General features: G+C 54.2%; 9 protein-coding genes across 9 annotated transcripts; 5 read left to right on the forward strand and 4 right to left on the reverse strand.

Moving 5' to 3' along the window:
* The first annotated feature begins 99 nt into the window (after window positions 1-99).
* EI97DRAFT_498301 (uncharacterized protein) lies at window positions 100-2,260 on the forward strand. Its single transcript, XM_033802545.1, has 4 exons — window positions 100-576; window positions 651-764; window positions 1,177-1,839; window positions 1,892-2,260. Exons 1-4 carry the CDS (start codon window positions 415-417, stop codon window positions 1,952-1,954), a joined length of 1,002 nt encoding a protein of 333 aa, XP_033657548.1. The 5' UTR covers window positions 100-414; the 3' UTR covers window positions 1,955-2,260.
* Window positions 2,261-2,683: 423 nt separating this feature from the next.
* On the reverse strand, window positions 2,684-3,014 carry EI97DRAFT_454948 (uncharacterized protein; the record flags this gene model as incomplete). The annotated part of the gene is made up of 2 exons (XM_033800593.1): window positions 2,684-2,807; window positions 2,902-3,014. The coding sequence occupies 2 exons, from the start codon at window positions 3,012-3,014 to the stop codon at window positions 2,684-2,686; spliced, it is 237 nt and encodes a 78-aa protein (XP_033657549.1).
* Window positions 3,015-5,075: 2,061 nt separating this feature from the next.
* Window positions 5,076-6,777, reverse strand: EI97DRAFT_390763 (PQ-loop-domain-containing protein). The gene is made up of 2 exons (XM_033796227.1): window positions 6,327-6,777; window positions 5,076-6,273 (listed from the first exon to the last, which is right to left on the reverse strand). The coding sequence occupies exons 1-2, from the start codon at window positions 6,409-6,411 to the stop codon at window positions 5,084-5,086; spliced, it is 1,275 nt and encodes a 424-aa protein (XP_033657550.1). The 5' UTR covers window positions 6,412-6,777; the 3' UTR covers window positions 5,076-5,083.
* Window positions 6,778-6,799: 22 nt separating this feature from the next.
* Window positions 6,800-10,203, reverse strand: EI97DRAFT_429773 (uncharacterized protein). Its single transcript, XM_033797522.1, has 2 exons — window positions 7,221-10,203; window positions 6,800-7,161 (listed from the first exon to the last, which is right to left on the reverse strand). Exons 1-2 carry the CDS (start codon window positions 9,942-9,944, stop codon window positions 7,060-7,062), a joined length of 2,826 nt encoding a protein of 941 aa, XP_033657551.1. The 5' UTR covers window positions 9,945-10,203; the 3' UTR covers window positions 6,800-7,059.
* A 32-nt stretch (window positions 10,204-10,235) lies between these two features.
* EI97DRAFT_107916 (uncharacterized protein) lies at window positions 10,236-11,462 on the forward strand. Its single transcript, XM_033792948.1, has 2 exons — window positions 10,236-11,149; window positions 11,202-11,462. Exon 1 carries the CDS (start codon window positions 10,495-10,497, stop codon window positions 11,035-11,037), a length of 543 nt encoding a protein of 180 aa, XP_033657552.1. The 5' UTR covers window positions 10,236-10,494; the 3' UTR covers window positions 11,038-11,149; window positions 11,202-11,462.
* Window positions 11,463-11,835: 373 nt separating this feature from the next.
* Window positions 11,836-13,475, forward strand: EI97DRAFT_369426 (DUF1688-domain-containing protein; the record flags this gene model as incomplete). Its single annotated transcript, XM_033795188.1, has 4 exons — window positions 11,836-12,156; window positions 12,211-12,700; window positions 12,750-13,339; window positions 13,392-13,475. 4 exons carry the CDS (start codon window positions 11,836-11,838, stop codon window positions 13,473-13,475), a joined length of 1,485 nt encoding a protein of 494 aa, XP_033657553.1.
* A 621-nt stretch (window positions 13,476-14,096) lies between these two features.
* EI97DRAFT_429776 (GTP-binding protein GTR1) lies at window positions 14,097-15,972 on the forward strand. The gene is made up of 3 exons (XM_033797523.1): window positions 14,097-14,561; window positions 14,633-15,181; window positions 15,265-15,972. The coding sequence occupies exons 1-3, from the start codon at window positions 14,362-14,364 to the stop codon at window positions 15,578-15,580; spliced, it is 1,065 nt and encodes a 354-aa protein (XP_033657554.1). The 5' UTR covers window positions 14,097-14,361; the 3' UTR covers window positions 15,581-15,972.
* A 2,134-nt stretch (window positions 15,973-18,106) lies between these two features.
* Window positions 18,107-21,006, reverse strand: EI97DRAFT_368784 (uncharacterized protein; the record flags this gene model as incomplete). The annotated part of the gene is made up of 2 exons (XM_033795152.1): window positions 18,107-19,958; window positions 20,093-21,006. The coding sequence occupies 2 exons, from the start codon at window positions 21,004-21,006 to the stop codon at window positions 18,107-18,109; spliced, it is 2,766 nt and encodes a 921-aa protein (XP_033657555.1).
* Window positions 21,007-23,801: 2,795 nt separating this feature from the next.
* On the forward strand, window positions 23,802-24,909 carry EI97DRAFT_410930 (uncharacterized protein; the record flags this gene model as incomplete). The annotated part of the gene is made up of 2 exons (XM_033796712.1): window positions 23,802-24,160; window positions 24,242-24,909. 2 exons carry the CDS (start codon window positions 23,802-23,804, stop codon window positions 24,705-24,707), a joined length of 825 nt encoding a protein of 274 aa, XP_033657556.1. The 3' UTR covers window positions 24,708-24,909.
* Between the last annotated feature and the right edge of the window lie 227 nt (window positions 24,910-25,136).

Raw genomic sequence — 25,136 nt, forward strand, 5'->3', positions numbered from 1 at the left:
GCCCCATAGATTGATAGTGTCAGCAGCAGAAAGCCGCCGTTTCATTACGCATTACCGAGCTGCTAATGAAATATGTAAGAACATCCCTCAGAATGGCTCAAAAATGCGAGTTTTTGGTGTTGAGGTAGTTTTACTGACGTCAAGGACTTCAGGTTCCGATGGGGACAAGTGCCAGCCATTTACAGCCACAGACAGCCACCGCAGCCACGCTTTCGGAGCACACGTGGCGACACCCTAGACCTAATTGGATCATTCACCACCAAACGTTAGGACCCGATGATTGGTCCAGCGGATGCGTTTCTTATCACATAAAGGCTCTTCGGATTCCGTCCTACTTGATATAACCGCCTCCACTCTCGATCTTAGGAAAGCGGAAACTGCACAGATACTATCATTTCGCTCGTTTCATAGAGCATGCATTACATCCCCGAGCTCATCTGCCTCTCGTTGGCAATCTCCGGGGCGTCTGCAGCCGCCATTCCGGACGTCTCCAGCACGTTGCAGAATGTCCTGAAGAACACGGATAGGTCGAATAGCTATCGGTATCCGACAGACTTTACGAGGGGCATCGTTCCGGTAAGAACAATTTGAGATGGAACTCTCGGAAACCGCAGGCATGGCTTCAGCATATCAGGTTGACTTTTTGACAGAAAGCTATCCATAGTCATAATGATTACTGGAGAGATGTGCCGTTCTATACGGCTCTGAGCTATGGAGCTATCTCGATTGAGGCGGACGTCTGGTTGATTAATGGAACGCTTTACGTGAGTGGGACTACCTTGAATCCTCCTCTGTACCCCGTATAGCGCAGTGCTTCTCAACGTTCCTTCTTTCCGTTCTATCTAGTTTGGCCAGACAAAATAGAGAGAAAACATATCTTTTCATTGTTTCAAATTTGGTCTGATTTTAATCTCCCGTCGTTGTCACAACTTTCGTTGCAACCTTGGGCAATTGGTCCATTCCATCTTTCGTGTTGCACACGTCGTTTCTCGAGTACCCTTAAACAAACCAAATTGGCCAGTCAATCTTCAATCTCAAGTCGACTGGATCGCAGGATCTCTCCATCTATTCTCACAAACCTGTTTCAGTCAACTAGCCCCCTTCCACCTTTCCCATTCTACTTAATCTTCCATCCCATCCCATCCCATCCCTACCCTAGAAGTAACCCCTACCTAGGTCGGCCACGACACCTCCTCCCTAACCCCGACCCGCACCCTCCAATCCCTCTACCTCGACCCCCTCCTCTCCACCCTCCACCTCCTCAACCCCCCTCCAACCTCCCCCTTCACCACCTCCCCAACAAAAAGAGGCCTCTTCGACACCTCCCCCTCGCAACCCCTCTACCTCCACATCGACCTCAAAACCCCCGGCCCCACGACCTGGCCCGCCGTCCTCGCCGCCCTCCAACCCCTACGCGCCCACGGCTACCTAACCACATACAACCTCACGAGCGGCACCTGGACCGACAGCGCCATCACCGTCATCGGCACGGGCAACACGCCTTTGGACCTCGTGCGCGGCGCCCAGGGCGTGCGCGACGCGTTCTGGGACGCGCCGCTCGCGCTTTTGAATTCGTCCTTGTATGCGGATGTGACGCGCTTCGAGGCGCCCGTCGCGAGCACGGATTTGATCGAGGCGGTCGGCGAGATTCGCGGGTTGGAGGGGTTGGGTGAGAGGCAGAGGCGGGTGGTGCAGGAGCAGGTGGGGTGGGCGAGGGAGAGGGGCATGTTGGCCAGGTATTGGAATGCGCCGGCTTGGCCGGTTAAGGTGAGGAATGCGGTTTGGAAGGGGTTGTGGGAGGGTGGGGTGGGGTTGTTGGGGGTGGATGATTTGCAGGGCGTGAGTGGGTTTTGGGAGGGGGTGTAGTGCTGTGTAGAGCTGTGTGCGACAGGGGGCGGTTTCGTATATGGGGTTGATGGAGAGGGTGGGTTGTGAGAGGGAGTGTTGCAGCTAGGTGATGGGTGGAATAGAACGGGGAGCTCCTGATGGTGTAGAACTGGACAGACAGCTCATGGCAAGCGGGAAGAGTGGAACATTGGAACCCGACCTCATCATTTCACGCAGCTGTAATCCATCTCTCAACACTCACACAGCTCAGAGGCACTCTATCCTGCACAAGTTACACCTCTAACATCGGAATACTTACACAGTGGAAACCACTCGAGTAGTGAGACACCGCCCCATGACGTCAACTCCATCCCTCAACCGTCTACGCTTATGACGCATTCAACAGGTACACAGTATCACAGTACAAGCAGAGCAATAACAATGTCCATATCCTAAGAAAATCGCATGCATTCATAAATTCATCATCTAAGAGAAGCCCCTCTGAGTCCTAAACTCTATGACTTAACCAAACAAGAACCCCTTATAACCCTCGATCGAAGTGTGTGTGTCCTCAAAACGCCCAATTCGCCCTCAAAGGGAAAATAGACATGCTGGCCGTGTCAAACGACCCTTTTATATATACACTCTTCATATATTCTTGTGCGCAGCACTCAACCCCATCTTGCAAGGCGGCCACCCTCATGACAATGTCCAAGGGACATGTTACCGGTAGCTTCCCTTGAGGAGCAATGACGTATATCCCAGGAACTACGCAGCCTCCCAACAACGTATTCTCAATCCGAGCTACATCTATCACGATATCATGATAGAATGGATAAATTCACCCCTCCACGGACTAAGAATCCGTCGACCGCACAGAGTGATTTAGCGAGTCGGGCGGCGACTCGGTGCCCCTCGCGCCCTCCTGGCATTTGCGCTGTGCGGAGTCGAGTTGGCGTCTTGTGTGCTCGTGCATGGTTCTGCGTGAGAGAGATTAGCTTGGTATGCGTTGAGTCGTGATGTGCGGGAGTAAGGGAAGGAGGAAAGGGGGAAGACAGTAGGGTGTAGACGTACCGAGCGTAGTCTGACATGGAGCGTTGTGAGAGAGAGGTAGGAGGGTAGGGGATGAAGTTGTATTCGGAGTTTGGGAGAGGCGAGGGACCGTTTGCGCTCGTGGGGTGGGACATTGTGTTGTATGTACTGTACTGTGTAGTGGTGGTGGTTATGCGAGTTAGGTGGGTGTGTACACAGTAGTGGAAAGGAGTGTCGATAGGACGGCGGTGGCGTGTATGTGACGACTCGATGGACCTCCAGTAGTCGATGTGAATAGACGAGGACGTGGCTTTATAGGGAGCTAGCGAGCAGTAACCGCTATAATGGTGAGTAGTGATGACGAAGGACAGGCAAACGTTATACACGGCTGCGAAAGCGGACTGACATATATATGCACATGCTCATACCTCTTCGCTGCTACGCTACCACGCATACGAAGCGGAGCCGAAACGGCCTCTAGAGCTGTCCCTCAAACGCTAGTCGCTGAGGCTGATCGCCAGGACAATGATGCAGCTGGTGTTCCCCAAGCCGTAATCGGGCTGCCTTTTGCACACTGTGATTTACAGGGTCCTCCTTCTTTCGTCATACTCCCTGCTGTGCTGCACTGAGAAGATACCGCCGTGGTGGCCAATGACGTTGCCCTCTGCTTGGAAGGGCAATGTTTGCAATGATGGTTGCGGCGAGAATCCTTCCTTCTTTAGCAATTCGGTCGCCCATCTACCACTCAGCGGCCCAGACCGGGCGTACCAAGGCCGCTTGGAGAGTGTGTAAGCTTCCCCTTTTGGTGTTTGTTGGTGATTGGCTCTGATCGTCGTTGCCGGTCCGTCTTATTGGCTTCCCCGTCCTCATAATACAGCGAGATATCAAAACGGGTGAACACGGAACGGGTGTGAATGCAAAGCATGACGGACGCGAGCTCTCAGCAGTGCTGTGCTGTACTGTCTAGTTCAAAAGAATGTGTGATACCTCCAGGGCTGGAAAACAGAAGATACTCCTCTGGAGTGCGCTGGCCACTTTTGCGGGATACAGTGTATGTGCATAACATAACACGCGATCAATCATGCACTCTGACTTGACAACCGGAATACCGTCAAGGCACCAGCGTCAAACGAAGCCATGACGAGCATTATGATGCACCGACTCGACAATCGTGTCGACAGGCTGAACAGCTCCGAGGAGAGCACATACCCCAATACTCGGTACTGTGATATTCACAGTGGCGTTCAATGCCTTGTCGTCAGTCGCGCGGGTACAATCAGATCGCCAACCTCTTCGAACAGCTCCACCATTCTGAACCACAGTACTGTGTACCGTAAAGAAGAAATCGGACCTAGCAGCCATGTTTTCTCGACCGCGGCTGGCGATTCTAGAAGCCCACTGGGTTGGCAACACAAGAAGATGGGATGAAGTCATGGTTCGCCGAATCCGGTTTAGCGTATGATTTCAATATGCAGGGTCCTGCTTGTTGCACATCTTTTCATCTGATCTTCCCTCCCGGGCTTTTTTTGGTGCTGCAACGCAGACGTCAGAGGGGTATCGGCGCTTTGTTGTCCTCGCAATCGCGTTCGTTGTAGCTCGCTATGGGATTCTAACATAGTAAAAGGTACGGTACTCCGTATGCCGAGTGCTAGATGTTGATGTTGATGTAGTAATCTTCCCCTGCGAGGCGCAATAGCCAGTGAGTCCTACCCTTAGGGGATAACTACTGTGTACTCTGGTGCATTTTCGGCCATTACGTTGTCGAGGGAGGTACATAATGGGCGTTGCCTCACTTTCGCATGTCGATCGTTTGGTTTCCGCATGTGATGTAATAGCGGATTTTCGATGATTTTCCCATTTGGGGGCCCGAAGATCATTGCCGGCCTGGGTGTGGAACCGGACATCACGTACACAGTCCTGTACTGGTAATGGTTGCAGATACTGTGTACCTAGAAGGGAAAGCCCAAAAGCACTTATGGAGCTCAAGGGCTCGTACTGCGTACTGTATGTTGTCTACACTTGCAATAATCATCCAAATCCCGCAGCGGTCTATAGAAACATCTACCATGGTTATTCAACCCGAAACTTGTTAGAGAGCTCTAGCGATCTACAGCAGCTCGTGCACCACACATCATCTAAAGTCTAAAACATCTCATTCACATACATATTCATACATGACACCACAGCACAAACACGCTTTCACACAACTCAGAAAAACCACCCCTCACACCAATCCACCCCTGACCAACTCATCCTCCAACCCCTCCAAATCCTCCTCAATCTCCTCCTCGGTCCTGTACATGAAATACTGCACAAAAACCGCCGCATCGAGCAGCAACGTGCCAAAACTGCCTACTAGCCAACTCGCATTCACGGCGATATATCTCCAGTAAATCCTCGCTCTCTCACCAGTCTCGCATTCCTCCCCCGCACCAATCCCATCTCCAACGCCAACGCCAGCTCTGGCCCCTCGACATTCGGGCTTGTACGCCACGATACTCAACACATACGTCAGATTGCCGATACACGCAAATAGGAAGAACAGCATGGAGATGCCCTCGGTCGACTTGCGCCGGTAATTCAGCAGCAGTTGCGGGATCCGACTGCCTAGGTAGAGGCCCGCGCAGATGTACCCGAAGACCTGGCCCCAGAGGTTGAAGTGCAGCGTCTCGTCGCTGCTGGGGGGTAGCGGTACGTGAGGATCTGGAGACGTCGGCGGCGGGGGAGAGCGGGTTGTGCTGAGCCACCAGCCGAAGACGCCGGAGGCGCAGACGAGGATGATGGCGCCGAGGTTGAAGAGGACGGTTTGCAGGGTGCTGGGAGGGGTCGGGGGAGGCGCGGTCGGAGAAGGGTGGGTGGGGAGGATGTCGCTGTAGGCGGAGTCTGGGAGGAGGGGGGTTACGGGGGAGAGGTGGCGGGCGTCGAGGGAGAGGAGGCGTTCGCGGAACGAGTGGTGGGATTGGATGGACCCTCGGCGGTCGAGCTCGGAGATGGACGGGCGGTGGGAGTGGTGTTGACGGGGTGTGTGGCCGTTGCTGGCTGAGAGGTAGTCGGTCGTGCCATTGCCGTTTGTGTGTACTTGGCCCTGTGTATGCGGGGGAAGCAGCGCGGAGTACTCTGTTGGCTCTGCCGATTCGTCTGATTCTTCTGATTCTTCTGATTCGTCTGCGTCCTCTGGATTCTTGACTTCGTCTCTTAGAGTGAATCCCTTGTACCAGAAGCACTGCAGCAGGAGTACAATGTCTGCAAGGGTGTAGTACACCGCCAATATGATCATCGTGGGGAGTACGCCCTGTAGTACAGCTCCAAAGATATTGAAGAAATCTCCAAGTAGCCATATCGTGATGAAGACCACGGAGAGGCCATCCGCCGAGCCCCGTCTCCAGTTTTCAATGATTTGGGGTGAGAAGACAACTAGTATGGATTAGCCGATAATTCTGTGGCATTGGAATCTCGAAACATGTTACCTATCCAGCATGCTATTGACACAGATCCGCATATTTGACTGATAGCGTCGATGTCTAAACGTAGGCCCTGTGAAGGGGGAAACATGGTGATGTACGACGTATGAGATGAGTTCCGGCGGCTCGCCTAATGGATGAAAGATGATTTCAATGGACCTCGTTCTGGCGGGTTCAGAAGGCTTGTATTCTGTTGATATAAGGCGGTTTTCTGTGGTTTGATGTGGTGCGCTGTGCTTGTGGTGATGGATTTCCGATACGATGGTTTGTCTTCGGTTTCAACCAAACCCTGCAAGTCCCAGAACCTTGGTACGTTTCCAAGAAGACAATCGAGGCAGCGCTTTTACAGGATGAATCAAGCTATAAGAGATAGACTTCAAACAATAGCGACGGCTTATAGTATGGTTATAACGAAGACAGGAGACGGATTGTTCTGCATAGACTCACGTATACGTAGTGGCGTCGAGGATGAAAAAGTGTGGAATGACCGGTGCCAAGCCCGGGGAAATGCAAATCTGGGGTTCGGCGTGTGATGTTCGCGTACCTGCACTAGCCTGACTCAGACACTGATCATTACATATATACCAGAGAATGCTTTGGCAAGTTGAGGATGCTCGTAATCTTGAGAACAAGACAGAAACCAAATCTTCATCTGCGCTTGTCTAATCTTCAATGCTAAAATGCTAAACCAGATAGTCATCACAACGTCTAGAGATGGAAGCAGGACAGACAAGGGCCGTCACATCCCATTCTCCGTCTTGAACTTATCCCATGCTTCGTTCAGAGTAGCAAACACAGCGGCACTGAGCATCTTTTGCTCGGTGGTAGCTGACTGAGATATCTAGAGGTAGAATGTTAGCGACCAACATTTCCCGAGAATGTCTTTCTATGTGCTCTCACCTTGTCAGGATGGACCTTCGCAATGGCCTTCATATACACGATCTTGACCTTGTTGGGCAAGACCAGATCGCTCATATTGACCTTATTCCACCCAGCCTCAGGCCACAGCACCTTATCCAACGATCCCAAGAGCGCGCGCAGGTTATCCGCCTTGGTACCCTTCCAAGCCACCAGCTTGGCATCCACCTGATCAGTAAGAGCAAACTTCTCATCATCCGCCTTCTCGGCAGCGGCATTCGCCTCTTTCAGTTTCCTAACGGCTTCGGAATCCGGCTCCGATGCTCCCCCAAGGTCCGCCAGCGCGGAGGGTTTCGGTGCGGGCGGTTTCCGGACAGGAGGCCGTTTTGGTGCTGCAGGGGCTGCCGCCTTATCACCTCCGGCTGCAGCTTTATCACAGCGGTTGCGGCCCTGGATGCTGACGGAACCACCGACTCCGGCTTCGACTGCCGCTCGCCAGACCTTGCCGGCATCGGCCCATTTTTCCATGTGTTCGAGTGCCTCTGCTTTGCGCATCAGGGCTTTGCCGTAGAACTCCTTCATGTCCTTGACTCCTTCGGTGGCCCCCAGGTCAATCTTTTCACCTTCTCCTTTCGTCTCCCCGATAATGACTAAAGCTGCATCTGCATCAGAGACTGCTGCTTTAGGATCGCCGACCTTAAGGTTCGTCACTGCACGATTGCAGAGAACGACGATGGTGATTGGGTGCGTGCTAGGTAAGGGGCTCAAAGCAGACGAGTACGCAGCATGGGCTGCCGAGTAGTCTCCTCGCTTGAAGGCCTCGGTGCCCTTCTGTCGATGGAGTGCAGACGAGTTGAGGGCCGATGATGATACGGGCGGGATCTGCCGAGGCGGTGCTTTGGGCTTTGGCGGTGGAGGTGTCACTGCCGGACTTCGGGACTTGGGGGTGGCAGAGGCTTGCAGGAATGGGTTGTTCGATTGAGGTGGGGTTGGCCGATGAGCTGCCGGTCGCGCTGGCAGCGCTTGGTTTTCATTAAGGGGATTGGGTGAAGGTGATGCTTTCTTCCGTCGTGCAGGGCTGATATATCCCTGTGCAGACTGCTCTTCGACTGCCTCACGGGTAAGCCTCGTAGCTGGTCGTCTGTCCGTTGAGGGATCCGGTCGACGCAAAGAAGGGGAGTTGGAGGAAGTGCGATCTGGGAGCCTTTCGCGGGCGTTGTCTCGCTCCCACGGGTTTGTCGGTATCCGGTCTGACGTTCGCTGCATTTCGGTTCGACGAGCTGATTTAGTCGGTCGTCCGCCAGACTCCAACATCATGGCCTCATCCGTTACACTTGGCGTTGGTTTGGATGGCGCATCGGCACGTTGCTTGCCTGACGACCGTTCGCCAGCGTCTGCATTCCTCATCCACTTTGGCACGTTTGGGTCGGCGTCTTGCTGGAACTCCGCAACTGCTTTCTGAACTTGCTTTCGGCCAGTTTTCCAAAGCGAATTGGCCGATTTGAAGAGACTACTCCCTATCTCTGAAGCATATTGTGCAACGTCTTTCTCCTGGCTCGATTGCCCTTCCGGTCTGCGCTGACCCGACCGACTACGCTGGTCTTCACCGCGAGCCCAGGCAGGTATAGACGCTCCGCCTTTCGCATCTCTCAGTTCGGAGCGGCCGGAGGGCCGACGAATAGGCTCATCAAGATCGTCGGAAGTTTGCAGAGGCATCTCCCTGTGATGTTCCTTGGACTTTTGCTTGGCGTCTGCGTGCGCTTGGTTCAGAAGATAGCCGACTGCGGCTTGCACATCAAGTCCAGACTCGGTGGTAGCAAGGGCAATTGCAGCTTTGTCGGCGGGAAAGCCCATATCAACAAGCTCAGCGACAGCCTTCGCCTGGGGATTGACGAGGTCGGGCGGTTCGCTTCTAGCTCCTTCACGGTCCTCGGTTCTTGGATCTGGCCTTGGTGGTAGGTCGGACACGGGTTTGCCCAGTAAGCCCAATATGTCATCGTCGCCATCGAAGGTGGAGGAAGTTGGCTGCACAGGAGGTTGTTGGGTGCCTGACAACTGCTTGAGACCAAATATATCGTCGTCGTCCTCCGCCACGTTGATTGAAGTCGTTCGCGTTGTTTGGGTGTCAGGTATGGGAGCTTCGAAAGGTGATGGCTGACTGCTTCGATCGTTTCCGAGAGTTGTGGGAGGTGGGTAATGGCTGGAAGAGTCCACGGGAGCAGCGGAATTGAAAGCTGCTAGTATGTCGTCCTCTGATTCCAGCGGTGATACAGACCGGTTCGTCGCTGCATTGCGATTATTCAGGGGAGCATGGAGAGTGTCTCGAGGTGTATTCTGTGCAGGCTGTCGAGTTCCAGCACTCTGAGCAGGGGTGCTTCTTCCACTTCCCAACGTGTCCCAGAACTGAGAGTCGACCGCTCCAAAACGCGTGCCATCCTGCTTCCGTCGTTCTTCCTCGGCTTTCCGCTTCTCTTCCTGCAATTGCCTCTGCCGCTCCTGAAGGGAGAGCTTGGAGTTTGCGGATTTGGAGGCGCCGAAATTGACAAGCCCGGCGAAGCTGTCATTGGCCGGGGTGGCAGGTTTGGAGGGGCCTTTGAAGGGTTTGAAGGCGGCGCCGGCGCCGGATTGTTGCGTAGAGAGCGGCGTGGAGCGTCCGGACTGCTGAGGAGTTTGGGTCTGGCGAAGGGCGGAGAATGCGGGTGTGTTGTTCGCTGTCGACGCGGGATTGCTGGGCGTGGACCAGTCAAGGCCGGCGATATCGTCCATGTTAGGGGAATGACAGCTTCATATCATAGTATTCTGTACGGAGGAGTGAGGTGTGCTTGCAGTCGTGTGTTGCTCGCGGTGTTTCCGCAACGCCACATCTCGATTGCCCAGCCACATTAGGCTAGGCCAGATCGGGAGCAGTCCATGTCGGCGTGAAGGCGGAATAGCAGATTCGAAAGGGCATTTTGCTATACACGAACTGATTTTACTTTCGCCTAACAAAGACAGCAGGCGTGCACTCAATCGTACAACGGGGGCATGGTCGCATGCTAGATTGCCTACTCCGTACCCCGTACACCGAGCGCAGTAATATCTATCGCTAGCCCATAGCTACCTCCGCTATATTGTGTCCGAAGTTTCGCCCAATAGCCATTCCTATACTGCAGTCACTAGTTATTACAAGTAGAACATTATCCTGGAAAAGGATTTATAAAACTGGAGATGGGCTGCTTTCGTCCGCCAGTGAAAGCTCAAATGGGCAAGAACCTTCTCCCCGCGCTCAGGGTCGTTCTTGCCTCACTCATCCAGGCCATTGGCAGCATGGCATGGCATGCACACGTGGGAACAAACTCTAATCCGACGCCGCATCGATTTCTCTCCTCAACAACTTGTTGATCACACTCGACTCCTCTGCCACATCGTCAAACCTTGGATTGCGCAAAAACCGCACGGGCTGGAAGCATCCTCCTTCTTTCTCTCGGCAAAGGTCCCTGCGCCAGTTATCGACGCCAGCCGCCAGGACTTGCCCCGCGGTAGAGGGCCGCTGTCTGGCCTGCGCTGGCGCCTCACGCCCAAGCTCCTTGTGCACTGGACAAAAACGGCGGGCAACAGCAGCGCAGTGCCGCCTAGGATCCAGTTGTTCTGCGGAGTACGAAACTTTCGAGTGCGGCAACTTGCGAGACGTCGAGACACATCTCCAACCAGATACGGCGACGCCGGACGGTCAAGTCACCACCACATGGGCAATCTCTCGACAAGTGACAGTGTCACCGTGTCAGTGCAAGGGGTTCGCTACTTTAGATTTTTGACTTTGCTTCGCACTACTCCCCACTCGGCCTACCAAGGCGCGGATGCTAGCCGGTGGGCCTGCTGAAGACTGGCGAGTGACGATAAACCGAACCCCTATAAGGGATCAATCATTCTGTCTCTCGGGCTTGCCCGGCAATGGTAGCACAGCCATCTCAGGGCTCCAAATCAACAACGGTATGTAGTCTCTGGTCCACTTGTGTATAGTGCGAAAGCTCACATGTCGCGGACCGAAGAAGAGACTTTCTGACACAAACCGACTTTTACCCTCGGGGAACCAACATTAGCGCACCCCAAGCGTTTGTTTACTGGGTGCCCAGGGTCAGATTTGCTCACCTGGGGATCTTGTCTGCTCCAAGGCTGGCGATTCGTGCGCGGCTTGCCGGGTCCCCAGGGCCGCATCAACGGTGACTCGTGGGCTTGAACAGAGCAAAACCCTCGTCTCCCTTGCCTCCCTGTTGGGCGGGAACCGCCGCAGCTGCTCGTGCGCTCAACAGGGTTGCCGGTCGTCAATTCCGCCCGTCGCTGGTCAGGAAGTCGAGAGCTCTTCACAGCTCCCCCGCGTTCAACAATTCTTTCACAGCAGCAAACCCCAGCACGACCCACCCACCACCGACTACTTTGGCACTCCATCACCGAGAAGCTTTTGCCATAGCGCGTGCCCTGCCAAGCTGCCTTCACCTTCTCCACTATTCTTTGTCGGTTGTGGTTCGTGGCTAAACCGCCGAGCGTCTTTTCCCTATCCGCCATCTGCTCACACCCATCCCTTGGACGTCTCCCGAAAACTGCACCATACTGCAACCCGCTGCAAAAAGGTGCCCCGGCAACCCTCCTGTGACGCTCCTTCACCTCTCTTCCCTCCGCCATGCGTCTTTTTCGCAACAAGAACAAGCCGGCCACTGAGCCCAGTGGAAGCCACCCCAATGATTCCAGTGGCTCCCTCAAATCCCCTGTCCCAAGCACTCACAATGCCTCCAAACCGCCAACCGTCTCTTTCCCTGACGTACCCCTCCCAAGGGCTCCTGATCCCGCCTTGGACCCTGCTGGCTACCTCCGCAGCATCTACGCCGTCAGGGAACGGTGCACCCTTGTGCTGGAAAAGGCGAAGAAGAATCAGTTGAGACACTTCACTGTTGACATGTCCAAATTCCACGATACCGCCGTTTATGTCGTTTCCATCATCAAGGTAACGTCTTATATGCGAACCGGTCTATAATGCGCTTGCTAATGATAGATGTAGCGCGATTATTCGCCAGACTACGCCTCGATTCCTCCCCATGGCCGATGGCAACACTTCGATGTTGGTGGACGTCCGCGCATCGACCAATTGATGCAGTCGTGGCCCCTGACGGTTGACAATCAAGAGAGGACGCGCCGTTTGATTGACCTGTTCTTGGTCTCTGTCCTGCTCGACGCTGGTGCTGGCACAAAATGGCAATACCGCAGCAAGGAATCTGGGAAAATCTACCGCCGAAGTGAGGGTCTGGCCGTCGCCAGTCTAGAGATGTTCAAAGCCGGTCTGTTCAGCAGCAAGCCCGACGAACCCTGTCAGGTAGACAGCGCTGGATTGAGGAAGTTGGACTTGAAGACCATGGCACGCGGTTTACAGGTGACCGAGGAGAACCCTCTCAATGGACTAGAGGGCAGGACAGGGCTTCTCATGAGGTTGGCAGATGTTCTCCAGAACCAGGAAGTCTTTGGTCTTGAGGCGCGTCCTGGGAATATGCTGGGTTCGTCGTCATGCTCCAAAGGTACATACCAAGTACTAATTTTTCCTAGACTATTTACTTTCTCACCCCTCAACGCAAGCATCCTCCGTACCTATAATTCCGCTGCCGACGCTTTGGAACACCCTCATGGACACTCTCACGCCCATCTGGCCAGCATCTCGCACCCAAATCGATGGAATTTCGATCGGTGATGCATGGCCATGCTCGGTCATGCCTTCACACCCGACGCATCCTTGGGAGAACATTGTACCGTTCCACAAGCTCACACAGTGGCTGACCTACTCACTCATGGTGCCAATGACGAAGCTCCTCAATGTCCATTTCGCTGGTGCGGATCTCCTGACTGGTCTTCCCGAGTATCGGAATGGCGGTCTTCTCATCGACACGGGCTTGATGACGTTGAAGCCCGAGGATGCAAAGCGCGGGCTAGCGCAGTACCAGCGTAACGCGCAGCTCAAGGGGCAACCCAACATGGAGGTTGTTCCCCTCTTCGCAGCAGATGACGACGTCATCGTGGAGTGGCGAGCAGCCACGGTAGGCTTCTTGGACGAGCTGCTCGTAGAAGTGAACTCGTTGCTTGGATTGAGCGGAAGAGACAAATTGACTCTGGCACAGATGCTGGAGGCGGGGACTTGGAAGGTAACAATTGTCGTCGCGAAGGCTCTTCGAATCTCACTAACGTGCGCGACAGGGAGGAAGAGAAATCGCAGAGGTGTCGCGGCCCAATACCAAAGAACCACCAATCATGATCCTTTCAGACGGAACTGTTTTCTAAGATACCCGCCCTCGAACCTCACCTTTCCCTGCTACGGCCTCTCTCGTCAACCCAACAGCCTTATACCATTCTATGAGATGCGGCGATAAGAGAAATATCCCGCCCATGTCCTTTTTTATGTCTTGGAGCTTGTCTGTGCGGCATTGGCATGTTCTTCGAGAACCCTTGGGGTTAATGTTCCCTGTTCATACTACGTTTGTCAGCTTCGGCCGTCCAACGCCCTGCAGCCGTTGGGCATTTCTCGTCGCTCTTCTCCCTTTCGACTTGTTCGATGTATATTGTCTATTCATTTCCTGCCGGGTGGCACATGCGAAGTTTGCAAAGGCGGTTTGGTTTCCATATATTTCTTTGCCTTTTACAAGGCTTTCAGCTCAGCTCCGGGTAACCCCGGACATAGTTCTTAATCGCACTCAGAAACGACATGCTTAGGCGGGGGAAGCAAGAAGAAGAGGTGTGAATTCGACGGCGCATACCATGCAGCAGTAGTTTAGTGCAAGTGCTGTGCAGAGCGTCCAGTTGAGACAATCAATTACCCAGTTATTATCTGGCTTGATATAGTTCGTCCAAAGCTTCCAGAAGCATGGCAGGGAGCTTCGGCGGCTTCGATGTCAACCCAATCTTCAGGCCTCTTTGTAGATCGTCTTGGTGTGCACGAGCCATTGACGCCGTACGCCTGGGCCACATCTATCCGCCCAAGCAGGGCTATGTATCGACTTTACACCGAACACCTCAATACACAGCAACGTCACACCTCGCGCGCGTTGTAGTACGCACTCGTCCACGACATCCACGACCCCACGATTTCTCCAATTTCTCCCACTCACTGGGGTCCCCCTTCTCCCGCCTAAACCCGCCGTCACCGTAGCACGAACAACAACACCTCAAGATGAACACGGGAAAGCGGCAGAAGCAGCGCAAGGTGCTGCTGATGGGCAAATCCGGCGCGGGCAAGTCGTCGATGCGGAGCATCGTCTTCAGCAACTATGTGGCCAAGGACGTGCGGCGGTTGGGCGCCACCATCGACGTCGAGCACAGCAACATCAAGTTCATGGGGAACCTCATGCTGAACCTGTGGGATTGTGGAGGGTGAGTCAGTTCAACAGATTCAATGAGGTTTCTTCCATGCCAATTTCTGACACCTGTATCTTATTGTACAGACAAGACGGCTTCGTCGAAAACTACCTGACGCACCAACGCGCGCACGTCTTCTCCTCCGTCGCCGTCCTCATCTTCGTCTTCGACATCGAGTCGCGCGAATTCGCAGCCGACGTCATCTCCTACTCGAGCATCATCCGGGCGCTGCAGGAAAACTCCCCCTCGGCCAAGGTCTTCGTGCTCATCCACAAGATGGATCTCGTCCAGGCGCGCCTGCGGCAACAGCTCTTCGAGGAGCGCGCCGAGTACATACGCGCGGCGTCCGAGGGGTTCAAGGACACGGTCGAGTTCTGGGCGACGAGTATCTGGGACCAGAGCCTGTACAAGGCGTGGACGCAGATCATCTACTATCTGATCCCCAACGCGGGCAGCATCGAGGCCTTGCTGCGGCAGCTGGCCGAGGTGATTGATGCGCGGGAATTGATCCTGTACGAGCGCACGACGTGCCTCACCGTGACGCACGTGACGCGGGGGCTGGAGGAGCGGAACCCCTTCACGGACCGCTTCGAGCGCATCTCGAGTATCCTCAAGACGCACAAGCAGAGCATGGCGTAGGTTTTTCCCCTCATTCATAACCCCTACCTACTCCCCATCCAAAACCCAGAGTCAAGGAGTTGACATTCCCCATCACCAGCAAACACACCAACCTCCCGCCCAACATTGCAAACTTCGCCGAAATGCAGATCAAGACGGGCCGCTTCATGTTCTTCATCACGCGCCTGACGGAAAACACGAACCTGGCGGCCGCCATCCCGCCCTCGGAGCAGATCTTCAACGCCGCCCGCGTCAACATCTCGCTGGTGAGGCCACGGTTCGCCGAGCTGGATATCGGGAGCGCGAAGGCGTCGGCGAGGGGTGGGATTCAGCAGGCTTTTGCGTCGTCGGGGATGGGGGCGGTGGAAGATGGGAGGAGGAGGGATGGGGAGGGGGAGAGTGGCGGTGTGGAGTAGATGATGGAGGATGGGGAGTAATGGAGTCGATTATGGGCGTGGGAAGAGGGTAGGTGCTGTTTCAGGTTAGGTGTAGGTGTTTTCGGTGATTGTGCATGGTTTTTCTGGTTTGAACGGGTTTTTTCGGGACTGGTATATTGTGATACCCATGCATTTCCTTTTCCTTTTCCTTTTTCTTCATCTTCCTTCTTCTTTCTTTGACGTGGGCGTTCAAAGGGCCCATCATAGAGGTACGCATGCAGGACGGGATTTCCACGAGGGTTGTGATATCGTGTACAAGTAAGTAGGGCGCTGGGAAATATATACGGGTCTCTCCTGCTCGTTTTGCCAGTGGTACACATGTGTATACAGCTGATCTTAGTAATTAGCGATGATTATTACATAGGACTGAGACCGAGATGATCAGTGTTCGTCCGCTCCTTAGAAACCGTGGTGTAACAATCTGAAATCAAAATAGGTGCTGTACTCTCTTCTTCTGCATATATCCATTAGAGTTCCAGAGACGCTTGGGCTTGATCTTCGACTTAAGCTTAGCTCCGCCTTACCTATTACACACAGGTTCCTCAGCCACACTAAACCAGGGCTTCGTCGGTAGATGTAACTCTCCATAGTATCGTAGCGCATGACGTTGCCATGAGCGCCTGGAGGGGAGGTGAGCTCGTGACGAGGGCTGCGGATCTCAGAAGCAGGAAATCGAACCGGGAGAGAGGGAGAGAATGGGGGAGGAAAGGAGGTAGAATGGCGATCGAACCGATGCCATCCATGACTCTCGTAGCTTTTTGGGACTGTAGATGGGAGAGGGGAGGAGAGAAGGAGTGGGATTAGCAGAGCGGGATGGGGCAGAATGGCAGAAGTGGGATGACGCGAAACGGAAAACGAGAAGGATCGCAAATCACAAAAATATTAGAGACGAGAGACGGGAAACCAGAAACTAGAAAGCAGAAACTGGAAGCCAGAAAGTACAAAGCAGAAGACAGAAACTAGAAAGCAGAAAGCAGAAAGCAGAAAGCAGAAAGCAGAAAGCAGAAACTAGAAACTAGAAACTAGAAACTAGAAACCGGAGGCTAGAAACTAGAAGCTAGAAACCGGAGGCTAGAAACTAGAAAGCAAAAACTAGAACCTAGAACCTAGAAGCTAGAAACCAGAAGCTAGAAACCAGAAACCAGAAACCAGAAACCAGAAACCAGAAACCAGAGAGTAGAAACTAGAGAGTAGAAACTGGAAGCTAGAGTATAAAACAAACATCTCACCCAATCCCCATGCTTGTTTCTTAGGAAACCTACCCCTCCGATCCTACAACGAAGGCTCAGAATGAACCTCGAAGCCCACCAGTCCCGTCCCCTCTCTCCTCCAATCTCCCCAAAACCCCATCCCCTCCTCCCTTTCCCTCTTACCAACCCAAACCACAACCGTACAACCCCAATAACCCCCTTTGTAGGAAAGCCAACTATACCTCCCTGGTAAACAACTACGATAAAACGCACAGGACCACAGACAGCATCATACGACGTCGCAAGAACACCACACCATACTCTTATCTCTTATAACAAAAATATTATTCTCGATCTCATAAAGCCATACCCGTATCTTTTTTTCCAGATAGACGAACAAGGGGAAAGGAAAATTTTCCAGTTCTCCGCCACCTCCGCCGCTGCCGCCGACGAACGACCACGACGGTGAAACTTCGCTTTTTTTTATCGTACAACAAGTGAACCATGCAGATGCCGCAATCAATTGACAAAAGACAGACAAACAGAAGGGTAGGGAAAAAAAAAAAAGAGAGGGAGAAGAAAGGAGCAAGGGGATTTTGAAAAGCCGTCAAGTAATGGAAGAAAAGCAACAAGCAAAGATAACCGAAAGTCCCAAGTTACATGGAGAAAAAGCTCCAAAACCAGGAGAAAGAAGGGAGGGGCCCCGAGCCGCAAAAGCCGCTGACAGAAAGCTAGCCTTCCAATACGTACCGTCCAAGGTGTATTGAATGGCTTGAACGGCCGGCCCCTTCAAGATTGAGGGTCCTGCTGGAACCATTCTGCCCAGCAATCATACCAAGAGGTGAAAAAACCCCGTCCCTTTCTTTCTGCAGAGAACTTGCAGAAACAAGAATAGAGACGCCAAAACGAGAAATGTTATACAATAGGATATTAAAAGCGATCCTAATAAGGCGGCCAAGAAAGTACTGGTGGTGGCGAGGGTGCACCAGCGTGGCGGGCATTGTTGCACATCCGTGAGACATTACATTCGTGAGCTTCATGAAGCCCTTTCTCGGGAAGCTGTAACCATCGTTCCGGAAGCTTCTGGTTCTTTGAGGAAAGCTTTGGCGTCGAGGTGTAGATAATCTGGGTTGGCATGGGAGGCAATTCCAAATCACCAGAGCCGCATTTCGTGCTTGAACTGGTCGGCTCTTGGAACGGCCCACGAAGCCGGCAATGCGAACAACAATCGCGCGGCTAGCATGCTTGGCACATTGAATGCGGAGTAAAGTGTCTCATTGTCGAGCCCGCAAAAATGGTCGAAGCTTACATGGGCTCAACGCCCTGTCAGCTTCCCGATAACCTCGAATAGCATCTGGTCGTTCGCCCCGTAAACCGCGTCTTCGGCCCCGAACCCTGTATCCAGGCTATCCGGCACGCGCCAGAAATCACCAAAGCTCCCATTGCGCACACCTTGTTCCTCCTGCCGCGCTACCTCCACCAATTTGTTCAGCCGCTGTGAGATTGCCTTTTGCTGAAAACGAGCAGAAGCCCAGATAGTGGCCAATTCCTCCATGTAAGGAATGGTAGTGCCGATAGACTCAATCAGCGCAGGAAGCGTAGGAACAGTGCCAGCGGAAGTAATCACGTCAACAGACAGCATCAACGCGTATCCAGGGAACGGAGTGGAATAGAAGGCCTTGCCGGGAAGGCGTCCTGGCGGACTGGCTGATGTAAGAGAATGAATCATCGACAGGAAGTTTGAAGCGGTTCGAAACGACCGCTCGATATTGCGTCCGACCGATTCGTTTGAGAAGGCTGCGAGCCGCACATGACGGTTCAACCTGATGACGGTCGTGTGATAGAGAGCATGAAGCCCGACGAACGTGGCCACGGTCCCATCGACTATGCTATTTTCAAGATTCTGCGGTGTGTACTGGAGGTTGGGGGGTAACATGTTACACCAAGAATCCAGGCGTTCGTAAGTCTTTGAGTAGAAAGCTTCATACAGTCGTTCAAAACCGGCATCGGGACGATGGGCTGCTCGCCTGGTGAATGTCAACACCTCGCCCCAGATTGCCGATATCAGTATCAAGCACGCCATGTGCCCGAGGACAGGAGGAGTCGAGCCATGCGGACTTAGAAGTTCCAAGTCAAAGTAGGGAGTATCACCGGGGCTGGAGCTTTCGTACGAAGATTCCACGCAAGGGAGGCGAACAAAAACATCCTCAATGCTAATGACACATAGATTGCCGCCACAAAATCCATTGTAGCGCTGCCGTAGCATTAGGTCAGGAGAGGTTGTCGCCGTGAACGCGGTGGAACTTACATCCATCAGGAACCCGAACCAGAAAGTCCGGCGGCAGCATTCTTCCCAGGTCCGGCTGTCAAGTCCGTAGTCCAGGTCCGATGTGCTATCCCGTAGTTCCTTGATGCCTTCTTCAGTGTTCAGCTTTAAGGCACTGAGAGCTCGGATGCCGGCTCCACAATAGTCCCAGGCTTCTTGTGCATTACCCCTAGCGAAGTTATACAACGCAAGCATGAGCCTACTCTGACATAACTGCAACGTGAACTTGCCAAAACGCTTGTCCATGGCATATGCCGCAACCGCAGCGAACCGTTTACCGAGCAGCTGTTTGTCCGGGTCGGGGGAATAGATGGAACCGATTGCGAGAACGGAGTACAAAAGCATCAGATGGTCCTGGTTCTTCTCTCGATTTGCTTCTACCCATTTCGAAAAAGGCTGGGGAGGGAACATGCCGTACGTAGCCCGTCCTGCGTGGCGGAAGTAAAGATCCAAAAGGTGCATAGTCAAAGACGGGTCTGTTTCATAGGGGTCCTGCTCCCATTGGAGGGCGAGTTGGTCGTGATGCGAGCCGCGTCTGGGATCGTCCGGGTCCCCTGGGTTGAACGAACCGCTCCAGTCCGAATCGGCTGAGTGTACCGACATGCCTCTCGGATCAACGAGCGTAGTAGGTCGGGGATTTCGAAGCCTAAAAGACGAGCCGACAGCAGCGCTCCACGCTTCTGTCGTGCGAGAAGTGTCGCGTTGCTCTTCAAGAGCTCTTGTTTTGTCGGGGCCAGCCACTGGGCTCACAAGCTCCATTGACGGATTCTTAAATAGCCCAGACGATGACGACGGTGATGTCTCTCCCGACGCATTGCTCATGCCGAGCTGGTTGAGGCCACTACTTCCCAGATCAGTATTTGTCATCCCAAGTACCGACGTGTGTATGCTCAGATATTTGAAATGGATATAAGTTCATGCGTATAGACAATAGTACAGTACGACGGGCAATGTGTGGTACAAGAAAGCACTCACCCTCTACATGCTCTCTGCGATTTGGCGCATTGGTGACACTTGGGATAACCAGGTTCACACTTGATCTTCTTCTCTCGACACGTCAAGCAGGCCTGTGCAAGCCGTTTTCGCGGTTTTCCTGCCTTTGTGATACCCCAGGATGGATTGACAGGCTCACCGTCTATCACGGCACGACAGAACGTGCCATCTTCGTAGATCCAGCAAAGCCCTTCCCCAGGAATGACACGCTCTCCAATGCATCGCGAAGCTCGCACTGGAGCGCGGGACGACCCCTCGGTTCGCCTTCGTGCTGGCTTCGCCGGATCCGACGCCTCGTCATGGGCGGGCTGCCGAGTCAGGGTACCAAGAGGATTAGAGGAAGCGGGTATCGCGGTTGCCGTCGATGGCTGCCGATACGATGTATCGTACAATGGGCGACCGAAGCTTCCATGGCGGGAAGATTCTGGCGGATGGGGGTGGGGGGTTGGGGCCGGCATGGAGAACGATAGCGAGTGAGGATCGGATGGAGTGGTGTGGTGTCCAGCATGCTGCACATGTGGCACTCGACTCGCAATAGCATTGCTTTCGTTAAGTGAGTGGCTGTAACCGTCGAAATCATGCCGTCTTTTCAACGTTGGGCTCGACGATCCGTACCGCACGGAGCTATCTTGAAGTTGGGCAGGACGACCGCCTTCTAATCGTGGAGGTGGGTCAGGTAGCTTGGTGTCCAGATATTCAGGTTCCAGGAGGGTTCGGAGACTGGGCAGCTTCTGTGCATTATTATGGCCTCCTTCAGGTTCCCGGGGTGGGTGATATCGACTGGACGAGAATATATCTGACTGAGACGGCGCAACGGTATACCTCTGGTAGGAGTCGTACGAGGAATACGTGTGGGGAGGGGCCGGTCTCGAGGGTATGCTGGGCAGGCGGTTCATGTCGATGGCGAGCATCGCTTCGGATCGGAGAGACGGTTGCTGGTCAGCGCCTGAGGTGGGTTGGCTTCCACGATACATTGGCCAGTAGACCACATGAAGGTATAGGGAGTGACAAAGGATATAAACTAGGGCACATTCGAGATTCAGGCACGGCCTTGGCCCAGACAGTGATGCAGGCACGGCATCAGCTCGCGGATTGTCAGACTATCGGGCACATGGATACAGGCGCTGGGGGACGGGGAGTAGTCAGTGGACTGCACAAAGCACGATTGCGTGCGTCTGTATTGTAGTAAGTGGGATACCCGCTGTGAGGTCTTGCAGCAGCTCGGCAAGGTTCTCTGAGAAAGTGCCAACGGAAGTCACAGTCCGTGCAGGGCTGACGTCTGACGGTCGTCCACACCTCCGGCAGCTCATGGGCCACAGCCGAAGCTGCCAGGTGTGCGGAAGGAATGTAGGGGTTACGAGGGGGAGCGGGACATGGACTCACAGGCACAGGGACAATGAATGGTCGTCTGCGAGGTGCGGCGTAAACAATTGCTATGCGCCAGGGGAGACAGCCTGGTATGCACGGGAATATGCCTCCCAAGTTTGAACTGGTACGAGGAGGTGATAGCAATAAAGGTGATATACCGGGTAGGAAGTGTCAAAAGCTCGACAGCGGAGAGTGATCGGGAATCCGTGCTGCGGCAGAGAAGACAGCTGACCAGGGCCGGGGACGAATGCTGAGGACTGGGGGATGGGAAGGGCTGGGGAAGCGGCACCCGCAGGACCAGTGTGCCTATTCCAGCAATTCCAGCGTCGAAGTTGAACTTGTACGGGCGCCGCCAGGAACATGGTGCTGGAGCTTTTACTGTCTGAGCAGTACTCCGTAGTAGTTGACTAGTCAGTAAGTGAGAACCGAGCGAGATGTGATGGAGCCAGCAGGGGTTAAGGGCCCTAAGCAGCGGCGAAATGGACAGGCCCGCGACCAGGCAATACCTAGGTAGTTTGCCCGCAGGCTCTCCTAGCTCAGACTGTCCAAGACCGCAGCAAGATCCACCAAGGAGCAGCGGCGCTGGAGAGCGTGAGAGAGGCACCCGCAGACTCGAGCACACAGCGTAGCGTAGCGTGTTTGGCCTCCTGCGCCGAGGTGCAGCAATACGGATTTGAGGGGCGCGTGGGTGGTTGGGATGTTCACTCTCTGAGCCTGAGAGCCACCAGATCTCAACAGCAGGCCAACAGCAGTCGTGAGCCTCTGTCCAACCGCGTGCGGTCCCGTTGCTGACTGGTGCCGATCATGCAGCGTGGGAGCGGGATGCAACGAACATGTCCATGTTATTGCGGCAAAATCCCGTAAGTATTGTGGACTGTGTATTGCTTTGGCGCCCCAGCAGTTTCTCCAGACCGGGCGTCGGGTACGCGAGCAGCGAGTTGCCCCAGCGCCCAATAAGCTTCACATAGATTGGGTTTCAAAGTGCCCCCGATGCATGCCTCAGACAATCGTGGGCCTGTCCGCAGCAGCCACCGCTCCCATCGGCCCTCTTCTCCTCTTCCCGAGTGCCCTCCTTGTCCTGGCGGTCCTATACGGCCAGAGTCCAGGCGGTGGTCCTGTTGCCCTCGTCATCAAGGCGCTTCGGCAGCCATTCCACGGAAACAGGCGCTGAATACAATTCAGGGCCCCGTACGCAGTGAGATTGTGCAACAGCATCTGCAGCTTGGGAGACGAACAGCAGCGTGGAGTACTATGTCCTCCGGAAGTTCCTGGGTGTCAAGGCTCTAGGGGAGCATGATAGGAACGAGAGTCCAGCAAGCGGGTCCCCAGCCAGATTGTTAAAGCGGCGTCGAATCGGTCGGGAGGTCCTCCACCACAGTCCACCAACCACCACACCCACCACAACCGTTGAACCGTGAACGGAGCGCTTCCCTCACGGGTGCCGCCCCTGGCCTGCAAAAGCCCGCCTCTGGTCTTTCGTGCATGTAGCCATCTTGGCTTGTGCTGCGGCGCACCCTGGGCCTCTCTGTCGGTTTCCCAGACATGCAGCTCACCACTTTCATGCGCAAGAGGCCATGCTGCGTGATAGCAGGCCGGTTATGGGTGCCGCACATCCATCGACGCCGTGCGTCTTGGGTCCTTCGTGGTGCGCATTATTTTGACACGCTCCTGGCATATCCCATGAGGCCACCTTGATCATGACATGGCTACGCGAGCTGCGTTCCGAGGCCAGAGCTAAGGCTTGCCAGGCCGGGTCATGCTGAGGATCATTTTGTGAAGCCGGCACCTCCAGTTCCCTGCACGCTCCGTCGTCATGCCGCTGGACAATTACTGTACCTATTCTGGAGATTGCAGGCGTCGTCCATGCGCAGGGTTCGAGCAATGCTGGTCAGTAGTGGCAACAAAGCAGGCTTCGGCATGGAGCGGGAGTGAAAAGAAGAGGCTAGTTGTTCAATAATGCAGAGTTGTTTGCTGTTGCTAGTAGGTGTTTCTCCTTCCAGTGCTGTCTGGCCTGGTCGGTGCAGGTGCGGGCGGCAGATATGCCAAGCTGTCACGTGATATTTTTACTAATCAATGCCAAGCTCAACCGCGACGGCCCTCATTTGGGCCCGTCTGAAAAACACGAGCTTGAATCAAGTCCGCGCATACTTCCCAAACGCCCATCTGTCCTCTCCCACCGTTATCCATAACAAGACGTGCCGTCGTACATTTGCTCCCCTCTTCCTCGACTCCATCCGAGATCTCCGGTTCCAGCCGTCTTATTAGATGCTCCTACTCGCAGTACCTTGCGCTTCATATTCTGCACGCTTAATTGCCCGACATCATGTCTTCCCAAGACCAGGCCCCTGGCAATCCTGCAGTTCCAGAGCCGTCACCTTCATCTTCGCGAACTCCGCCGGCGCATGAACAGGATCCCAGTGATGCTCAGTCCCGGCATTCATCCTTATCCGAAGATGGCGAAACGACTAGTAACGCCCATCGCGAGTCAACACCTCCTCGCAACCCTCCCTTGCCCGACGAAGAGGCACCCCCTCTTCCTGACGAACCAGCCCCAGAGGACGATGGATGGGATGCCCTCTGGGACAGCAACGCCCAAGCATACTACTTCTACAATCGCTACACACAGGTCAGCCAATGGGAGAACCCAAGAGTCCCGGAGGCGGCCGGTGCCAACTACGGATCGTACGACAGGTTTGCTTAAAACTAGAAATCGTTTCCTTGCTTTCCTATCCTAATCCCTCTCTCTCACAGATACATGCAGAGCTTCGCTCCCGGCGTGACGAGTAGTTCAGGCGCACCCGGTACTTCCTCTCCTCCCAAGCGTCGCGCTGGCGGATACAACCCTGCCATTCATGGCAGCTATGATCCGAATGCAGACTACGCAAGGGAGGGACAAGACGAGGAAGAAGAGGAGGACGCAGCGGCGTCAGCGTTAGCATCGGGATTGGCGGATCCCACACAACCCTATGTGGCTGCCGCCCGCTTCAATAGGTTCACGGGTCGCTTCCAGGACGCCTCGCTCAACCCGGACAGACACAGCGACGAGCAAAAGAGCCGGAGGCAAATGTCCGCCTTCTTTGATGTGGATGCCGCTGCGAATAGCCATGACGGACGCAGTCTCAAGGCTGAACGACGGGGCAAGACCCTCAGTAAGAAGGAGCTCAAGGCATACAAGGAAAAGCGAAGGGAAAAGAAGGAGGAGAAGCGGCGTGCCTGGTTGAGGGACTAGATCCCCGGCGGTAAGCAATATTGTGAGGACATGACGAGCGATATCAATATGACCACTAATGCAAGACTTAGAGGCAGTCCAGATGCTTGAAATGGCGGCGAGGCAATAGAAGCGTCACTGAGAAGTCAGTGGAGCGCTCAGTTGCAGTATTGGATATGAGCCGACCTTATTCTTCGTGTTATCAACCTCAGACAGCCCACCGATTCATACACTTAGCCAACCCTCTACTGTCCCCTCCGCCCTGGAGCATGCGCCGTTGTTCTTTGATGCAGAACGCAAGACTCCATGGCGTAGGCATATCGCCCGCCACGTGGCCATGAGAGCCGTATTCCAGGATACCATCTCTTTCCTATTACTGTGTCACTTATGTGCGGTTCCTCGCAGAGACGACGGACGACTGCCAAGCAATATATCTCAATCTATGTTTTG

Source organism: Westerdykella ornata (assembly GCF_010094085.1).
Source record: "Westerdykella ornata strain CBS 379.55 unplaced genomic scaffold EI97scaffold_2, whole genome shotgun sequence".
NCBI lineage: Eukaryota > Fungi > Ascomycota > Dothideomycetes > Pleosporales > Sporormiaceae > Westerdykella > Westerdykella ornata.

Excerpts from the sequence above, each read along its gene's own strand:
- EI97DRAFT_498301 (XM_033802545.1), top strand. The coding sequence starts at position 415 with ATGCATTACATCCCCGAGCTCATCTGCCTCTCGTTGGCAATCTCCGGG. Across the intron at positions 577-650 it reads TTACGAGGGGCATCGTTCCG|AAAGCTATCCATAGTCATAA; the intron begins GTAAGAACAATT and ends ACTTTTTGACAG. Across the intron at positions 765-1,176 it reads TGATTAATGGAACGCTTTAC|GTCGGCCACGACACCTCCTC; the intron begins GTGAGTGGGACT and ends ACCCCTACCTAG.
- EI97DRAFT_390763 (XM_033796227.1), bottom strand. The coding sequence starts at position 6,411 with ATGTTTCCCCCTTCACAGGGCCTACGTTTAGACATCGACGCTATCAGT. Across the intron at positions 6,274-6,326 it reads GTCAATAGCATGCTGGATAG|TTGTCTTCTCACCCCAAATC; the intron begins GTAACATGTTTC and ends AATCCATACTAG.
- EI97DRAFT_429773 (XM_033797522.1), bottom strand. The coding sequence starts at position 9,944 with ATGGACGATATCGCCGGCCTTGACTGGTCCACGCCCAGCAATCCCGCG. Across the intron at positions 7,162-7,220 it reads CGAAGGTCCATCCTGACAAG|ATATCTCAGTCAGCTACCAC; the intron begins GTGAGAGCACAT and ends TTCTACCTCTAG.
- EI97DRAFT_107916 (XM_033792948.1), top strand. The coding sequence starts at position 10,495 with ATGCACACGTGGGAACAAACTCTAATCCGACGCCGCATCGATTTCTCT.
- EI97DRAFT_429776 (XM_033797523.1), top strand. The coding sequence starts at position 14,362 with ATGAACACGGGAAAGCGGCAGAAGCAGCGCAAGGTGCTGCTGATGGGC. Across the intron at positions 14,562-14,632 it reads AACCTGTGGGATTGTGGAGG|ACAAGACGGCTTCGTCGAAA; the intron begins GTGAGTCAGTTC and ends CTTATTGTACAG. Across the intron at positions 15,182-15,264 it reads ACGCACAAGCAGAGCATGGC|CAAACACACCAACCTCCCGC; the intron begins GTAGGTTTTTCC and ends CCCCATCACCAG.